This window comes from Hoplias malabaricus, chromosome 10 (assembly GCF_029633855.1).
Source record: "Hoplias malabaricus isolate fHopMal1 chromosome 10, fHopMal1.hap1, whole genome shotgun sequence".
Lineage (NCBI taxonomy): Eukaryota > Metazoa > Chordata > Actinopteri > Characiformes > Erythrinidae > Hoplias > Hoplias malabaricus.
Genome location: NC_089809.1, coordinates 40,726,339 through 40,741,560, shown reverse-complemented (window position 1 = coordinate 40,741,560; position 15,222 = coordinate 40,726,339). Strand labels below are relative to the sequence as shown.

The 15,222-nt window shown below is 44.0% G+C and overlaps 1 protein-coding gene across 7 annotated transcripts in view; it reads left to right on the top strand.

Annotated features, from left to right (window-relative positions):
- cobl (cordon-bleu WH2 repeat protein) overlaps positions 1-15,222 on the top strand; it is a 112,410-nt gene that overhangs the window by 21,664 nt on the left and 75,524 nt on the right. For all 7 annotated transcript variants that reach the window (XM_066682375.1, XM_066682373.1, XM_066682379.1 and 4 more), the window contains exons 3-4: positions 6,546-6,740; positions 14,377-14,587. In XM_066682375.1, the coding sequence (XP_066538472.1) occupies positions 6,546-6,740; positions 14,377-14,587 (406 nt within the window). The remainder of the gene's footprint in view (positions 1-6,545; positions 6,741-14,376; positions 14,588-15,222) is intronic.

Below are 15,222 nucleotides of genomic sequence, written 5' to 3'. Positions count from 1 at the left end.
TTCACATTTTGCACATGTTCCCTCCACAATATTTAGGCTTTAGATCATTGCCTGGGCCATTACATGCAAAAGTGCTGAACATGCCATAATCTCTCAGGCATAGTTTGTACATTTCTATGAAACCTTTTTTGCTTGTCCTCAGGTGAACCTTGGCTTTGGGTGAAGAAGGGGAATTAGTGAAGGTTTAGATCAAACAGCTCTCAACCACAGGTCAGAGGTGCATCTCACGAACCTTCAACTGACAAAAACACATACAGACACCAAACACTGCCGTGTCACAAAGTCTCACAAAGGAAAGCCAAGGCCGTGGACATCTTTTATCATTTAAAATCCTCTAACAAATGGTTTTCATTGTAACGTTGTTGGAAAACACTGAAGCACAATTACTGTTTCTTCCTAATCACTGAGTGTGAGTGAATACCAGTCGTGCTTTTTTAACTTCAGTAGCGTACAGAAATCTGACTGTGGTCTTGTTTTACAGTCCGTGGTTTGGTGGCCTCCAGATCCCGAATTTAATTCAAATTTGTTTTGTGTTGTTTATATCAGTATTGGAATTAAATTAGCCCTTGCAGGCTGTCCCTTTGTCAGAAGAGAGAGAGCACAGTTCCAGTTTTGCTGTTTTTCTTTTGTGAGGTCAAACAGTCGTCTCTTTCCTGAATTTCTATCTGATATTTTGTCAATAAATTGCAGTGCGAACGAAATTCCAGTCCAATTTCTTGCTGCCAGTCTCTCACATATTGTCATGTGTAACTTTATGTTCTGTGTAAATTTGTATTTCAGTTGATATGCCACAGAATGGGCAGCGTTATCTAATAAGCTAATTTACATTAGAACATACAGCAGGTGGTGTCGCAGTCACACAGCTCCTGGAGGTTGTGGGTTCAATTCCCGCTCCGGGTGACTTTCTGTGAGGAGTGTGGTGTGTTCTCCCTGTGTCTGCGTGGGTTTCCTCCGGGTGACTGTCAGTGAGGAGTTTGGTGTGTTCTTCCTGTGTCTGCGTGGGTTTCCTCCTGGTGCTCCGGTTTCGTTCCGCGCTCCAAAAACACACATTGGTAGGTGGATTGGCGACTTCAAGGTGTGTGTGTGTGTGTGTAGCCCTGTGAAGGACTGGCGCCCCCTCCAGGGTGTATTCCCGACTTGCGCCCAATGATTCCAGGTAGGGTCTGGACCGCGACCCTGAACTGGGGTAAGGGTTACAGACAATGAACGAATACTTACACTTTGCACTGACAAAATGACTAAGTATAGTATGTTGACTGCCCTATTCATAGGCAATGACACACAGACTAGACATTCTGATGGCACTGACAAGTTTAATGACATAGTTTTTGCCTCGAAAGGAAATATTTAAGAGTCCTGAGCGGGCGATTCTTATGTCTCTGCACTTGACATCAGAAGAAAAACAGAATCAGAACGCCTCGTTTTACCCCATATTTTTCAGATTTGGGCAGTGGGGTAGGGGGCTTCTTTCTTTTTAATAAGTCCTCTTTAATTAACCCCCGGTGTTTGGATTGTGTGGGTGATGTATGATTACAGTTCATACTTTGTTCATGAGACAATTGAAATGTGCCTCTTCTCATGGGATCAGCTGTTGCACTGGCCATGGGAATGAGGGTTAATGAATGAGGGCGGCCTCTGAACGGCACCTGCGCTTGTTTTGTGTTGCGCAGCTATTGTGAGTTTGTAACCTGACGCCATTTCCTCAGCGACTTTGGTGTTCTCCACTGAACTGCGTTTCTCCAGCGCCTTCCACTAAAACATGGGAAAATAAATCTGTAGAGGACACTCTGTTTGGCCGAAGTATTCCGGAAACCGGTTCCTCCAACGTTTCTTATGAAACGGAGGGGTAATGGGGCAGGAGCAGACTCGTGATTGTGATGACCTTCAGTCACAGGTACTGACCTGGAGGATTAGTTCTGGATCACAGCCACGGCCACGTCATACACACTTCACAGGGCAGCTCATTTCACACTCACCCAGTCGCTCCACCTACCAGCGTGTGTGTTTGGACTGTGGGCGGATAGGGCAGCACCCAGAGGGAACCCACACAGACACAGAGAGAACCTGAGTTTTTAATAATAAGCCTCACATATTTATATTTATTTTAAATAGCAGGCAGTAGAGCTGGACAATATATCAATATCGATATATATCGCGATATAAAATGTTTCAATAACAATATCATATTTTCAATATTTCAATAAACATTATTTACAGCATCTGTCACTGACTGACGGTCAACAGGGGGCGCTGTCGTCAGGTCAGCACTCGGTTTTAAAGTTAGTTTAAAAATATTAGCATTAACAAAGACAAGATGGTTGTTTGGTGGTGATGTCATGTTTCTTGTTTGTGCCGGGCAGTTTTTCTGTGTCTTTTGTGTTGTTTATATCAGTATCGGAATTAAATTTGCCCTTGCAGGCTGTCCCTTCGTCAGCAGCGGTTCAGTAAGTCAGTCCAGGCCTCCGCTGTGAAGAGAGAGCACAGTTCCAGCTCGGTGTGTAATGTAAGACAGGAGTGTTTTGCTCGTCTAATCCTATTGTTTGCTATTGTATGCAGTGACCTGTCTCACAGCCTGAAGGGTGCTTTCGGTATCTCACTATCAGGTGACCTCTTTTGCATCCTTACCCTCCGGACAAGGAAGGTTTGTGCAAAATTATTCACCACCTTATTGTCATAAAAATACAAATAAAAAAAACACACATGATTACACTCACTTTTGGGATGCGCTCATTTGCATATCATTTGGTTTGACCAAAAAAGCACCATGCTTCTACTTTAGTGTGTATCTAACACTGGAGTCGCTGTCTGACAGCAGCATTTAAGGAAACCTCCTGAAGTGAGGTGTGGATATATGTAGGTAGGGTTTGAGAGAGGGAGAGAGTGAGTGCAGGGGGCTGATTTGGGTCATGGGATAAGTGGGCACCTATTAACGCTAAGCTCTTAATCAGGCTAGTCCGTTAACTGTGTGTTGACAGCTGGGTTTTAGCAAAGGCCTCATCTTCCCCGTCTCTGCTCAGGTGCAGTGTTGAATGTAAATGGCAGAGAGCAGAGATGCTGGACACTAAAAGACTAAAGTGTACAATTCAATGTGAATTAGTAACTGAGTGTCATGCTGCATGATCTTTGTTCAACTATACAATGAAATCTGACCTCACCGCATTTAACCCATCCAGTGACGTGAAAACACACACACACACACACTAGTGACTAGGAGCGGTGAGAACACACCCTGTCACTAGTGACTAGGGGCGGTGAACACACACCCTCTCACTAGTGACTAGGGCTGATGACCACACATTCTCTCACTAGGGGCGGTGAACACACACACGCGCTCTCTCTCTAGTGACTAGGGGCGGTGAACACACACACGCGCTCTCTCTCTAGTGACTAGGGGCGGTGAACACACACACGCTCTCTCTCTAGTGACTAGGGGCGGTGAACACACACCCTGTCACTAGTGACTAGGGGCGGTGAACACACACCCTGTCACTAGTGACTAGGGGCGGTGAACACACACCCTGTCACTAGTGACTAGGGGCGGTGAACACACACCCTGTCACTAGTAACCAGGGGCGGTGAACACACACCCTGTCACTAGTAACCAGGGGCGGTGAACACACACCCTGTCACTAGTAACCAGGGGCGGTGAACACACACCCTGTCACTAGTAACTAGGGGCGGTGAACACACACCCTGTCACTAGTAACTAGGGGCGGTGAACACACACCCTGTCACTAGTAACTAGGGGCGGTGAACACACACCCTGTCACTAGTAACTAGGGGCGGTGAACACACACCCTGTCACTAGTAACTAGGGGCGGTGAACACACACCCTGTCACTAGTAACTAGGGGCGGTGAACACACACCCTGTCACGAGTAACCAGGGGCGGTGAACACACACCCTGTCACGAGTAACCAGGGGCGGTGAACACACACCCTGTCACTAGTGACTAGGGCTGATGAACACACATCCTCTCACTAGGGGCGGTGAACACACACGCTCTCTCTCTCTAGTGACTAGGGGCGGAGAACACACACCCTGTCACTAGTAACTAGGACCGGTAAACACACACACACACACTCTCTCTAACTAGTCACTTGGGCTGGTGAACACACACACACACTCTCTCTCTAACTAGTGACTTGGGCTGGTGAACACACACACACGCTCTCTCTCTAGTGACTAGGGCCAGTTAACACACACTTACAATAGTGAAAGTAATTCTAAAAGCTTGTCCTGCCCTCTTCAGAATGGAGCTCCAGGTTCATATCTGTGGAGTTTTAGGGAAATGTGTTGTAAACTATTGGACACTAGTTTCCTGCGACCACTCTGGAGTCCACTCTGGTGTCATTCATCACTTTCCTGACCGTGAACAACTTCAGTGTTCCTGCTGATTGGACAGAGTCGCGATTGTGTGTGTGAATTTGATATCATCATGATTCACAGAGCATCTTTCAGGAAGAAGATTTAGCTACAATATGATTAAAGCTTACAAAGAGATAATATTTCTGTATAATAAACGATATGGTACAATGACTTCTATTTAATACGAACACGGACATGAACCAGAAACTTAAAGCTGTTAAAGTCCTCGTGGCATATTTGGAGCAATGAAAATAACTGTTCTCTCAAATCTCCCATATGTTCACCCTCTGTGTAGTTTCAGGGTTTATACTGTGCTCTCCATGACCCCAAAGGAAAGTTTATACCTCGGCGTCTTTTAAAAATAAAGCCCAGCCCAACATTGAAAGCCCAGTCTTTTTTAAAAGGTGGAGGAGATCCATTAGTAACCCAGTCGCGCTGGACGCTGAATGTTTGGAAGTGCCATCTGGGAAACCGAGAGTTTCCTGCTCTCCCACAGAAGTTGGCTCACACCTAAAGGGCTCTTTGTTGGGGGCTGCAGTGTCCGAGCAGATGCTGAGCTCTAGACAAGAGCACACTTTCACCACATCCTGTCCTGCAAACTCCGGAGGCGTGGCCATTCACACAAACCGTGGCACTGATCAAACCCAACAGGCTATTACAGACAATCACCACGGCTTCGCAGCCCTTCACGTGCGGTTTATAGACGTGTGTCAGACTTATGTCACAGATTCTAGACTTCTCAGATCTCCACACATCACGGGGTAGAGGGCAGTCTTCATTGCATAATAAGAGCACAATACCATAGGGCCGAGCTACACGAGAGCCAGCCCTGTATTAATAATTACCCGGCTGAGGTCAACGTCTACATGCCGCGGCACACTCGCGTGCATTCCTCCGACAGCTCTCTCATACAGGAATCGTCTTTGCTGCTATTAACGCTTCAGTCCTTTGGATTTTTAAAGAGTGTCAGACGAGGTGTCGCTGCTCAGAGCCCAGGACTACTCTGAAGTGAGTGTCAAGACCCTAGCTCCTCTAATATTTACTCTGAGAAAAGAGAGTTTGACCGATCTCGGCCTGAAGCGATGGGAAGGACGCTCGTCAGTGTTGGGTTTACTGAGGTGACAGTCGGACATTTGCAAAACGACACCTAACCGAAGTGCGTTTGTTGTGGACAAAGAGCTGGGAAAGAGAAGTGACATTGAAGCTTGTGAATCATTTACTCGTGTCCTCCTTCAAGGTCCTGAGTGAGAGTGGTGGTGTTGTGTTGGGCGTTTGATTGAGTGGAGGCGTGTCTTTATTTCCAGCGTCTCTGTCACTTCAGCTGTTTCTGTTTTGAAATAAATGTTGGTTTTTCACAAACCTGTTGCATGAAATTTGCTGTTGGTTTGTACAAACCTTCCAGATGTGTTGTAGCGCAGGCTCTAGTCATGATATAGTGCCAGTTGAGCTTTATTTTAATAGTTAAAACTGTTTGTATTTGGGTCCACACTGTGAAATGGTGCGTTCAGTTCAGTGGGAACCTCCATGATGAAGTGTTTGCTTAGGAGCAGGAGAAAACCTTAACTTTTAGTGGAAGTCCGTGTAAAAAAATATGTAATTTTGGAGCATTTCTATTGGTCCATTCATCATGAAATCATCACACAGTGTAAAGGACAGCTGCTGGGTTCAAACGATGTTGTAAATTACACATCCACAAACATGGAGACAGGTTTTTGTCTCTGGACTGCGATGATATTGACCTTTCAACAGAGAAGGTGTGTGTTGCGTTGCAGTGTGTGGTTGTCATTGGTCTTTATCTCCAGGACTTGGCGATATTTAACTTGCCAACTTTAAATTACCTGAGCGCACTCTTGCAGATAAAGGATGGTTGTAATAAGACACTGTGATGAAGTAGAAACAGTCGGCGGTGACCTTGGCCACTGATAACTCGGTCTTGATCACAGCCCGTTATGTAACGTCAAGGAATAAACGTGAGTAATTTTGTTCTAGGTTTATCATTTATAGAGCTACAATGGCTCCTTGCATCAATCTACTGGATGTTCCACATGTTCCACACGTCCACCAATGTTCTCTACTCAGAACAGAGCAGTCAGACCTCTCTTGACCAAACCAAATCCAGAGGTGATCGGTTAATGGAATAACACCCTCATGTCTCCTCTCTCTCTTTCAAACCCACAGGAGGAGAATGAAGGCTAAGGCCCCCCCTCCACCCCCGGCTCCCCAGCCAGCCCCTCGCAAGATCTTCCGTAACGCCATCCCCGATGGAGGAGGGTCTCCGGGTGGAGACACGAAGGAGAACATGCTCTGGAACGTAGTGGAACTTCATATCACTCTACCTTCTGGCTACCAGACCACCCTCGCTGTGGACGGCAGGTAGAGTTGATGTTTACTGCACCTTCATCACGGTGAAGGATATTTCAGCACCATGTCCTCGGGACGCGGCTAACGATACCCAGAGTGTCTGGTTGTAGTAGGAGCTCCACAGTGCATTCAATACGTAAATTCACCACCAAGCCCCAGAAATGCACTCTCAAGCTCCAAAGTGTCAGTGGGCAGTGAAATGAATGTTTACACTTTCACAGATGCAGTAAACACCATAGCGCCCTCTATAGGCTGCTGTATTAACTCAGTGTAGCCTTTACACTGACCGTGTTCGCCTCACGCCACCTCAAAAGTATTATAGTCGCTGTCAACACACTGTTTGCCTTAAAATCTAAAATCTAAAAAGGGACAGTAAATGTTATGATTTTGGCTGTTAACTAAAAACATCGGCATGTCACTCATATTAACAAAATAAAATATGAATGGGGACAAAATCGCTCCTCTTCTGTGGCGATTCATCATTGAAGAGCAACAGCAGCAAAGCATTAGAGAGTGAATTTCCGGGGCCTGGGGGTGAATTTACATCACACATGCACTGTGGAGCTCCTTCTGCAGCCAGACCAGAGACATCTGTGGCAGGACACACACACACACACAAACCCAGAAGTTTGGAGTTACAAAGCCAAATAATGAATGTATATTTTATGAAATAAACAAAATATGGGGAAAAAGTATTTTGAACCAGTCGATCTGAAATATTACGTAAAGATATTTATTTTTTGTTTTTGTTTGTTCGCCAACATTTTTTTTAAATGTATTTTATTTTTTTACTTTTTCTGTCTTTGTTTTTGTTGTTGTTTTTTTCCCAGCAATATCCATAACGAGTCCTTTATTTATTTATTCATTCATTTATATTTTGTTGAACCTTCCAGGCCCCTCCCCCTAAATTACACATATTTCTGAGACTAGTATTTATGTAAGGGATAAACAGTATGTGTTAGGAGTCTTGCCCAAGGAGTCTAATTAATGTAGAGTAGTGCCGTTACCCAGACGGGGAATTTAACCCTGCTGTGATGCGTTATTCATTACACAAACGGGGCTTTAAAGAACGATGACCAGAACAGGTTGGAAACCGTTGCCTGATGAATCTTAGCAGTAATCACATCCTATATTTTCATCACCAGAGCACAGTTAACTTGTGTCTGCAGTGTTCTGGTGTATGTCACGGTTATAGGACGATCCGCAGTGCTAGTGTCGTCACCTGCTGAGCTCAGTTAACAGCAGAGAAGTGAGTGTAAAATTGCTGACCTGCTCTCGTCTGCTTTAATGAGAATTCAGGGAGGGAACACGGCCTCCCAACTCCGTACAGCGTACAGCCACACATCCCTCCTTCAAAAACAACAAGTGAACCCTGGACTGACTGCAAGCAGGCATTAATACTGTTAACATTAGACCTTGATCCTTTGTTCACACTGATTCTGAAAGCGCTGTAGTTAAGGTTCTGTGTTGTGCAGTGTCTGTATTCACTGTGAACTGTTTAAAGCAGTCTGCAGTTTCACATTAACACCGGTTCATTATAAATGAGTAAACTTACATAGTCCTAACAGGGCAGGATGTCCACTTCCTGACATATGCACTAACGAAGTTATTTCCACTCGTACAAGACCAGGCTTCTCCGGCTCTGAATGTGGAAAGCATAGTTTTATTAAAATATATATATATATTTTTATTTAGATTTGTTTGTTGCGCTAAACTGAACTAAATGAGTGGTGTTCAAAACATTTTCAGCACCAGTATAACTCTCTGACCCTTAACAGCTCGAGGTAGCGCTGACTCAGCCCTCGACTCAGCCCCGAGGTGTTTTTACCTGCGCCACAATCTGAAGAAACGTCTCAGTGGAAAGAGAATTTCTGATCAGAGCTAATAATAATCACTTTTACAGTAAAGACCGTAAGTATTTTTTTAAAGGGAAGTGAAGCTAATCACTTGATCTAACATCTAACAGGAGAGAAGCTAAAGGGGATTTCATCGAGAAACTAAAGTTACTAAAGTTTAATTTGCTTTACTCATTACCTACATCAAGTTCTTATTGAATGGATTTCTGTGGAAGCAAATGAAAATGATGATGCAGTGGGTAATCTGTGATTTGAACTCATATTTTAATGTGTAAATAAAAATGAAAATTCAGTAAATAAATTCAGACCAAGTCTAAATCTGCCGCGGCACAAATGCTGCAAAATATAAAACCAAAAAGATCACCTCCCCGTTTGGATTTTTATTTTCTCTCCCCTGTGCTTTCAATGGTGTTCTGAGACACTCTTCAGCGACGTGTTCCTGAGGTCTTTCAGAGCTGAAGCTCAGCCCAGAGGAGATGATTGACAAGTGAAGAATGAAAATGAATACATTTTCTGTTGAATATTGAAGTAGAAAACATGCAGTTGAGAGAAAATCAAAAAGCAGGGAGAGGAGGCTCTGTTTACCAGTTTTCGCCTTAAAAACACGATTTTACTCCATTTTCGTTTCCATTTTGAGACGAAAAGTGCTTCTGTAAACTTCGGCCTAGGTTCATTACGTCATTGAAGTGGAATTGTTGGGCTGGATCCTTCCAGAATTTCCTGCTGATATCACCCTGTTGCAGATCAAAGCTGATAGGGCATCTTTATCTATTGATGTACAGACCTTTTCTGCTCGTTTGCTGTCTAGTGACAGAATGTCTGTCTGTAGTAAACGAGGAGCTGTGAATGAGTAATGAGCACCTTGCAATGAGGACCTTGCCCCGATCCTTACTTAAGGATGTGGTCATATCTACAGTAATGAGGACTTTATCATCTCGCACTAGGGGGTGGGCGATATAATATGGTTCACAATGATACCGGTATGGTTTTTAAATTCAATAAGACTTGTGCCATATCACGATACTGTGACTATAGTTTCTGGCGTAGCTGCGTGAACATGACTTCAGCGCAAACTAAAGCTGGGGGATATGTCGAGACATTCCAATTTTTTCTTCTTTTTTTTTTTCTTTCTTAAACGACTTCAAAATCATAACCATATTCATTATATCGAGTATGCCGAGGATACACAGTTTTTCATCTGAGTACATTTAGAACAGGGCACATCAGTGGCAGATGCTGGTCTTTCAAGGAGGGGAAGCTCAATTTTGGCCTACATCATAAAATGTATCGGTTTATTTATACGTAAATTCTACCCTCCGTTCCTTTTCAAGAAAATGATCTGTGACCCTGTCGTACCAACAAGGCGTCTTTTCCAGGGACTTGACTAGTGTCCTCTCAATGGCCAGCAGAGCTAGGCTGCTTAAACGGCCTTGGCCCATGTGAAGTGTGTCCGCCTGTGAGTGCTTTGTGACGGTGGAGGGGCTCAGCAGCACCCGCTGGACAGAAACTGAGATAGAAGTCAGAAAGAGTGATAGAAGTCAGTCTCCAAACACAAGCAGCTACAAAAAACCCACCAGAAATAGAAGCTCGATTTGTCGCTAGTCGTTTTTAACAAAGAAAATGCCGCTAAGAGGATTAAGAAAGTCTCCGGTTCAACTCAGAACAGAATGAAAATGTAATGCTCCCACGGATCTTTACACCAAAGGATCGCTGATTCGCTCATTTCGCTGTCAATCCAAAAGGGATTCAACCTCAGACAGATCATCCAATCATCATGCAGAAGCTGAGCGTCCGGGCCAGCCGAGGCCAGCCCACTGCCCCATAGACCCCCAGAGACGCTGAGCGTCCGATGGGGGGGACAAAGCCCAGCATTTATCCAATGACTCGTCTCGTTTCGCTGCTTCGCTATTGAACTCTGTGGACGCTGTTTAAAGCACTGTGAGGCTGCGGGAATGATTGAGAGGAAAGCCGCGTCTTTACCAGTGATAAGAAGCTGATCCTGAACAAAAGTTGAGCGCGTTGTAGTGCATATTTATTCAATGACATGTACACACAACAGTATATATTTGATCACTTATTTTTTGACATTTTAGGGGTAGCTGAGCTTCCCTTGCAGTCTTAGAGCAATTGCCTCTGGTGCACATGTCCCGTATAGGTCTGTTTCTCTCGCGTGCACACACTGACACACACCACGCTGTCCTGCCATTGTTGGTGTAAGTCGCTGGAGCAGTTCTCAGCACATTTATCGTGCGCTCTCAGGTCTACCTCTCTGACAACTGTGAGTAAATCAACAACGGACAAAAATGAAACCAGTGGCGAAGCTTTAATTAAAAAAAAAAAAAAGCTCCGTTATGACCATGACTTGTTTGAGACACGCTCCCCTCCCTCAGCCAGAGGAGGGGCAGATACTCCACAACTCCTAAATAAAGAATGCACTTCTCATTGGTCTTTTATTTAGCCAATCAGCTGTCTATCATTTAGTGCTGCAGCCAATAGAGTCCCAGTCCCGCCTACAGGAGTTTGTTATTGTGGTGACGCTGAGAGAAACAGGTCAGTGCTTAAAAAAAAATCGTATTTTAGCACCGTGTCTCAAAGAAACTACATTTAATTTTTCCCTCAACGCATTTGTGATGGTAATAAAACTGACTCTTAATGCGAGTTTACAATGCGAGCACTGTGTAACAGTACTATCTAGGAAAATCTAGGTATTAGACCAGGGCAGTATTGGAAAAATACTCAATATTTAAATGCTCGGCTCTTGGCAAAAGAAAAAAAAAAACCTAAACGGGACACAGAGCACAGAGACAGGGATCACCCCACTCTCAATAAATTATTACTGTGTGATTATTTAAAAAAAATCAGTAACACGTTCATATTCAATACATTCATTTTGAAAATCAGTTTTAAAATCCAGTTGATATTCTTTCAGTTGATTTACTTTTTTTCAGAAATTCAAGGCAGTGATTTCAGTTTAAAAAAATCTGTTAAGAGAATTCAGCAGGCAATGTTTTTTTTTTTTTTTTACACCCAAGACCCAAAAGACAAGCAGCAGAGCATCGATGGCACAGAGGTTTACCCCTTTCACTGCGGAAGGATTTCAATGGCAAACATTTGTGTAATACAAGACTTTTTGGGCCATCGGGGAACTCATCAAGGAAGTCAGCATTTTTACACAAGACTCCCTTTAAAAATCATCAAATTGTGGAGAGAGTTATAAATACTTTATCATTTTGAATTTTACTTTTATATAATGTCACATTTTTTCTTTCTTTTTCTTTTTAGGAACTACTGTTGATTTCTATTTAAATGACATTGGTTTAACCTGCACTACTTTGACAACATAGGCATTAACACGTCATCGCCATTAACACATCATCGCCATTAACACATCATCGCCAGGGCACTGACACTAATATTCTCTCTCCAGAATAAATACGTCTTCAGACATGACTCGGTTCTTCCTCAGAACACTGCATGGGTTCAAAGCGTTGAGGAGGTTTCAGACACAGTTTTTTTTACTTCCTGTTCACGGCCGTGGTGAAGGGGGTGAAGCCTGTCTGCGCTGAGTGTCCTTTGGGTCCAGGGCGTAAAACACAATCTAGAACTTTTTTTTTAAACAGAACTGTTTATCTGAAGAAACATTGACATTTTTTTAATGAAAGTATGATCAGGTTATGATTTGGGTTTTGATTTAATTTGATTTTTAATAGAAATTGAGTTAAAATAATTTGACTTAGGAAAACTATAAGTGAATTTCCACTTATTTTAGTTTTCAGGAAAAAAGTGACCAATTAAATTTTATATTATTCAGTCTTTCGCTGAAAAATACTTTTATAAAAAAACGATTATTATTCTACAACTTCATTCCAAATTGTTATAACAATTGAGATAAACTAATTAAGAACATTGTGTTATTACACGTCTCATGTATCACACACCCACACAAACCCTCGTCCTGTCTGTGGTTTCCGTCAGACAGACAGCAAGCTTCGCTGGAAGTCACCACAGTCTGCTCTTACATACTAACCCAGCGTGTTATCAGATGTGGATGCTTTGGTTGCAGAAGCTGAAACAGTGACTTTGCATAAAGAGCTTGAGCTGGTTTTGTGACTCAACTTTAGAGCAGCTACGGTCTGATTGCCCTGGGGCGAGGACTGAATATTTACGGTTTATATTTCAGAAGTAAAGGATTAAAGGCAGCTTTTAAAGGCAACACATTATAAGCTGATCCACTTCTGACGTCAAGTGCAGAGGCTTTAGAACGGCCCACCCCCTCGCCTGAGTCTGTCTTATCACAGTGCAGGACCTGTGTTTATGTGAGAGTGCAAAGACGAGGTTAAACCATAGCTCATTTCCACCAATGAGGAATAGGGAACATCCCTATTCGTGAACCTAATCTTGTGTGTTTCCACCTGCATTAACAGGTTCCTGAACCACAAAAGTTGGTTCCCAGCTGGAGCTAAAGTACAGTGAGTTATTCAGCAGGAACCGCGACGGTGTCCGTGACCGAGTCATGATAATGAAGCTCCAGAAAGAGCTCAGAGCCTGAAATAAAGCGCTATAGCGAAGTGAAGCTGGACGGGCCATTACCCAATGTTATATAAATAAATAAAAACTCCAGAAATACCCAGAATCACGCACAGATGTTTTATTTTTATTTACTTTTAACACAACTCGACTGTTGTCCAGAGCCGCAGCTCTAACGCAGATTACTCCGCTGTTAACGAGCTCAGCAGAACGGCTCAGCATCATTTCCACACGTATTATATCTCGTGGCTCTGTCTGGACTCTGTCTGTTTATCTCTGGCTCTGGTGCTGAATTCAGACAGTGATGCTGGAACCCACCCCTCACTGCCCAAAACGAGTTATGGAGAGATCGGAGTGGGGTTCACTTTAATCAGAATCACATTGATCACAGCTGTGTCTCTCTTTACGGCAGTGATGGAGCTTAGAGGACACCAGGCAGGAAGGAGACCCCTTACAAGGGCTGAAATGTCCATAACCTGAGTGTGCTAATTCAGCAGGACAGCTCTGCTCTGGGAGAGCACAGTGCAGGGTTTTCGGCACTGTGCAGTTCAGCTCAGCACAGCCCAGTAGTTCACACCGACTCGTGTTGACAATAAAATCCTGTTTCTGAGAGAGAGCAAATGTTAGTGACTGGTGCTGGAGGAACAGAAAAGTTTGTGATTAAGTGAAATAAGACGGTTCTACAAAGTTTAGAAGCACAGCTGGCGCTAACAGGCACTTATGGTTTAGCACACACCACAGCAGATGATTTTCCAGTGAACTGAGGCTCAAATCACTCACATAGCAGTGAGTGAGCACAAAGGACATTCTAACTTTTGGCTTTATGGACATTCTACCTTTTTCCCCCTTGTCTGAGTGTAAAAATATATTTGCAATTTGTTTTCACTCTCTCACTCTCTCTTTCTCTCACTCTGTCTCTTTCTGTCTCTCTCACTCTGTCTCTTTCTCTCTTTCTTCACTCTGTCTCTTTCTCTCTTTCTGTCTCTCTCTTGCTCTCTTTCTCTCTCTCTCTGACTCTTTCTCTCTTTCTGTCTCTCTCTCTTTCTGTCTCTTTCTTGCGCTCTCTCTTTCTCGCGCTCTCTTTCTCTTGCTCTTTCTCTCTCACTCTGTCTGTCTCTTTCTCTCTGTCTCTGTCTTTCTCGCACTCTCTCTCTCTCTCCCTCTCCCGCTCTGCTTCACATTGTAATTACACGCTTTTCTATTGGTGCTAAAGACTTAGTAACTCTATCCCCCCCCCCCCCCTCTCTCTCTCTCTCTCTTTGTAGGAAAGCTCTGATGGATCTGCTGGTGGATTTGTGCAGTCAGTACCACCTGAACCCAGCGTATCACACTCTGGAGCTGCTGTCTCCTGAAGCTCAGCCTGTGGCCTTCAAGCCCAACGCCCTGCTGGGCACACTGGACGTGTCCTGCGCTCTGATCAAGGAGAGAGTAGCCGAGGAGCGAGGGGTCCGGAGACCACCCCCCAGAGTGCCAGAGGTGAGGGGCTTTTTCAGGCGCTGGTCTGTTTTTCAGAAGCTGAAAGTAATCACATCCTGGTCTTTTATGCGGCTCTGTGGTGATACGAGATCCTGCTGCCGACCGCTTTTACTGATGGATAGAGTGACAGTGTTCAGTCTGTGATAAAGCAGCCGGACTGTTTCTAACTCCAGCGACAGAGCGTGAGTACGGCCTGTGAGTCGAGTCTTTCAGGCAAAGCATAGCTAAGTGCGGTGCCAGTGTGGAAAAGCTGTCAACCCTAGTATCCAAACGTTTAGTGACGCTTACATTTCTACAACGCTGCGGATGTAGGAGGGTGCCATATTGTATAATTCGCAATAATATGGTCAACATTTTGTAAACGATAAATGGTGATATTCTGACTTGTTTACGTAATGAAATCATGCAGTAAGTTCAGCACAGTGACGTACGACAGTGGAGAGTGGAGTGACTTCAGTCGTGTGGCGGTGGGTTGGTTACAAATCATCAGGTGTGAAATAAACCATGGTATGGTGTAAAAAATGAAAGATGCCTATAACAACAGAAGGGGAAAACACAATCTGTCTCACCTCCTCGAGCAGAAGCACCTGGTTGAGGACGAGGAAAATCAAAAACAGCCAGTGAGCTCTAACCCC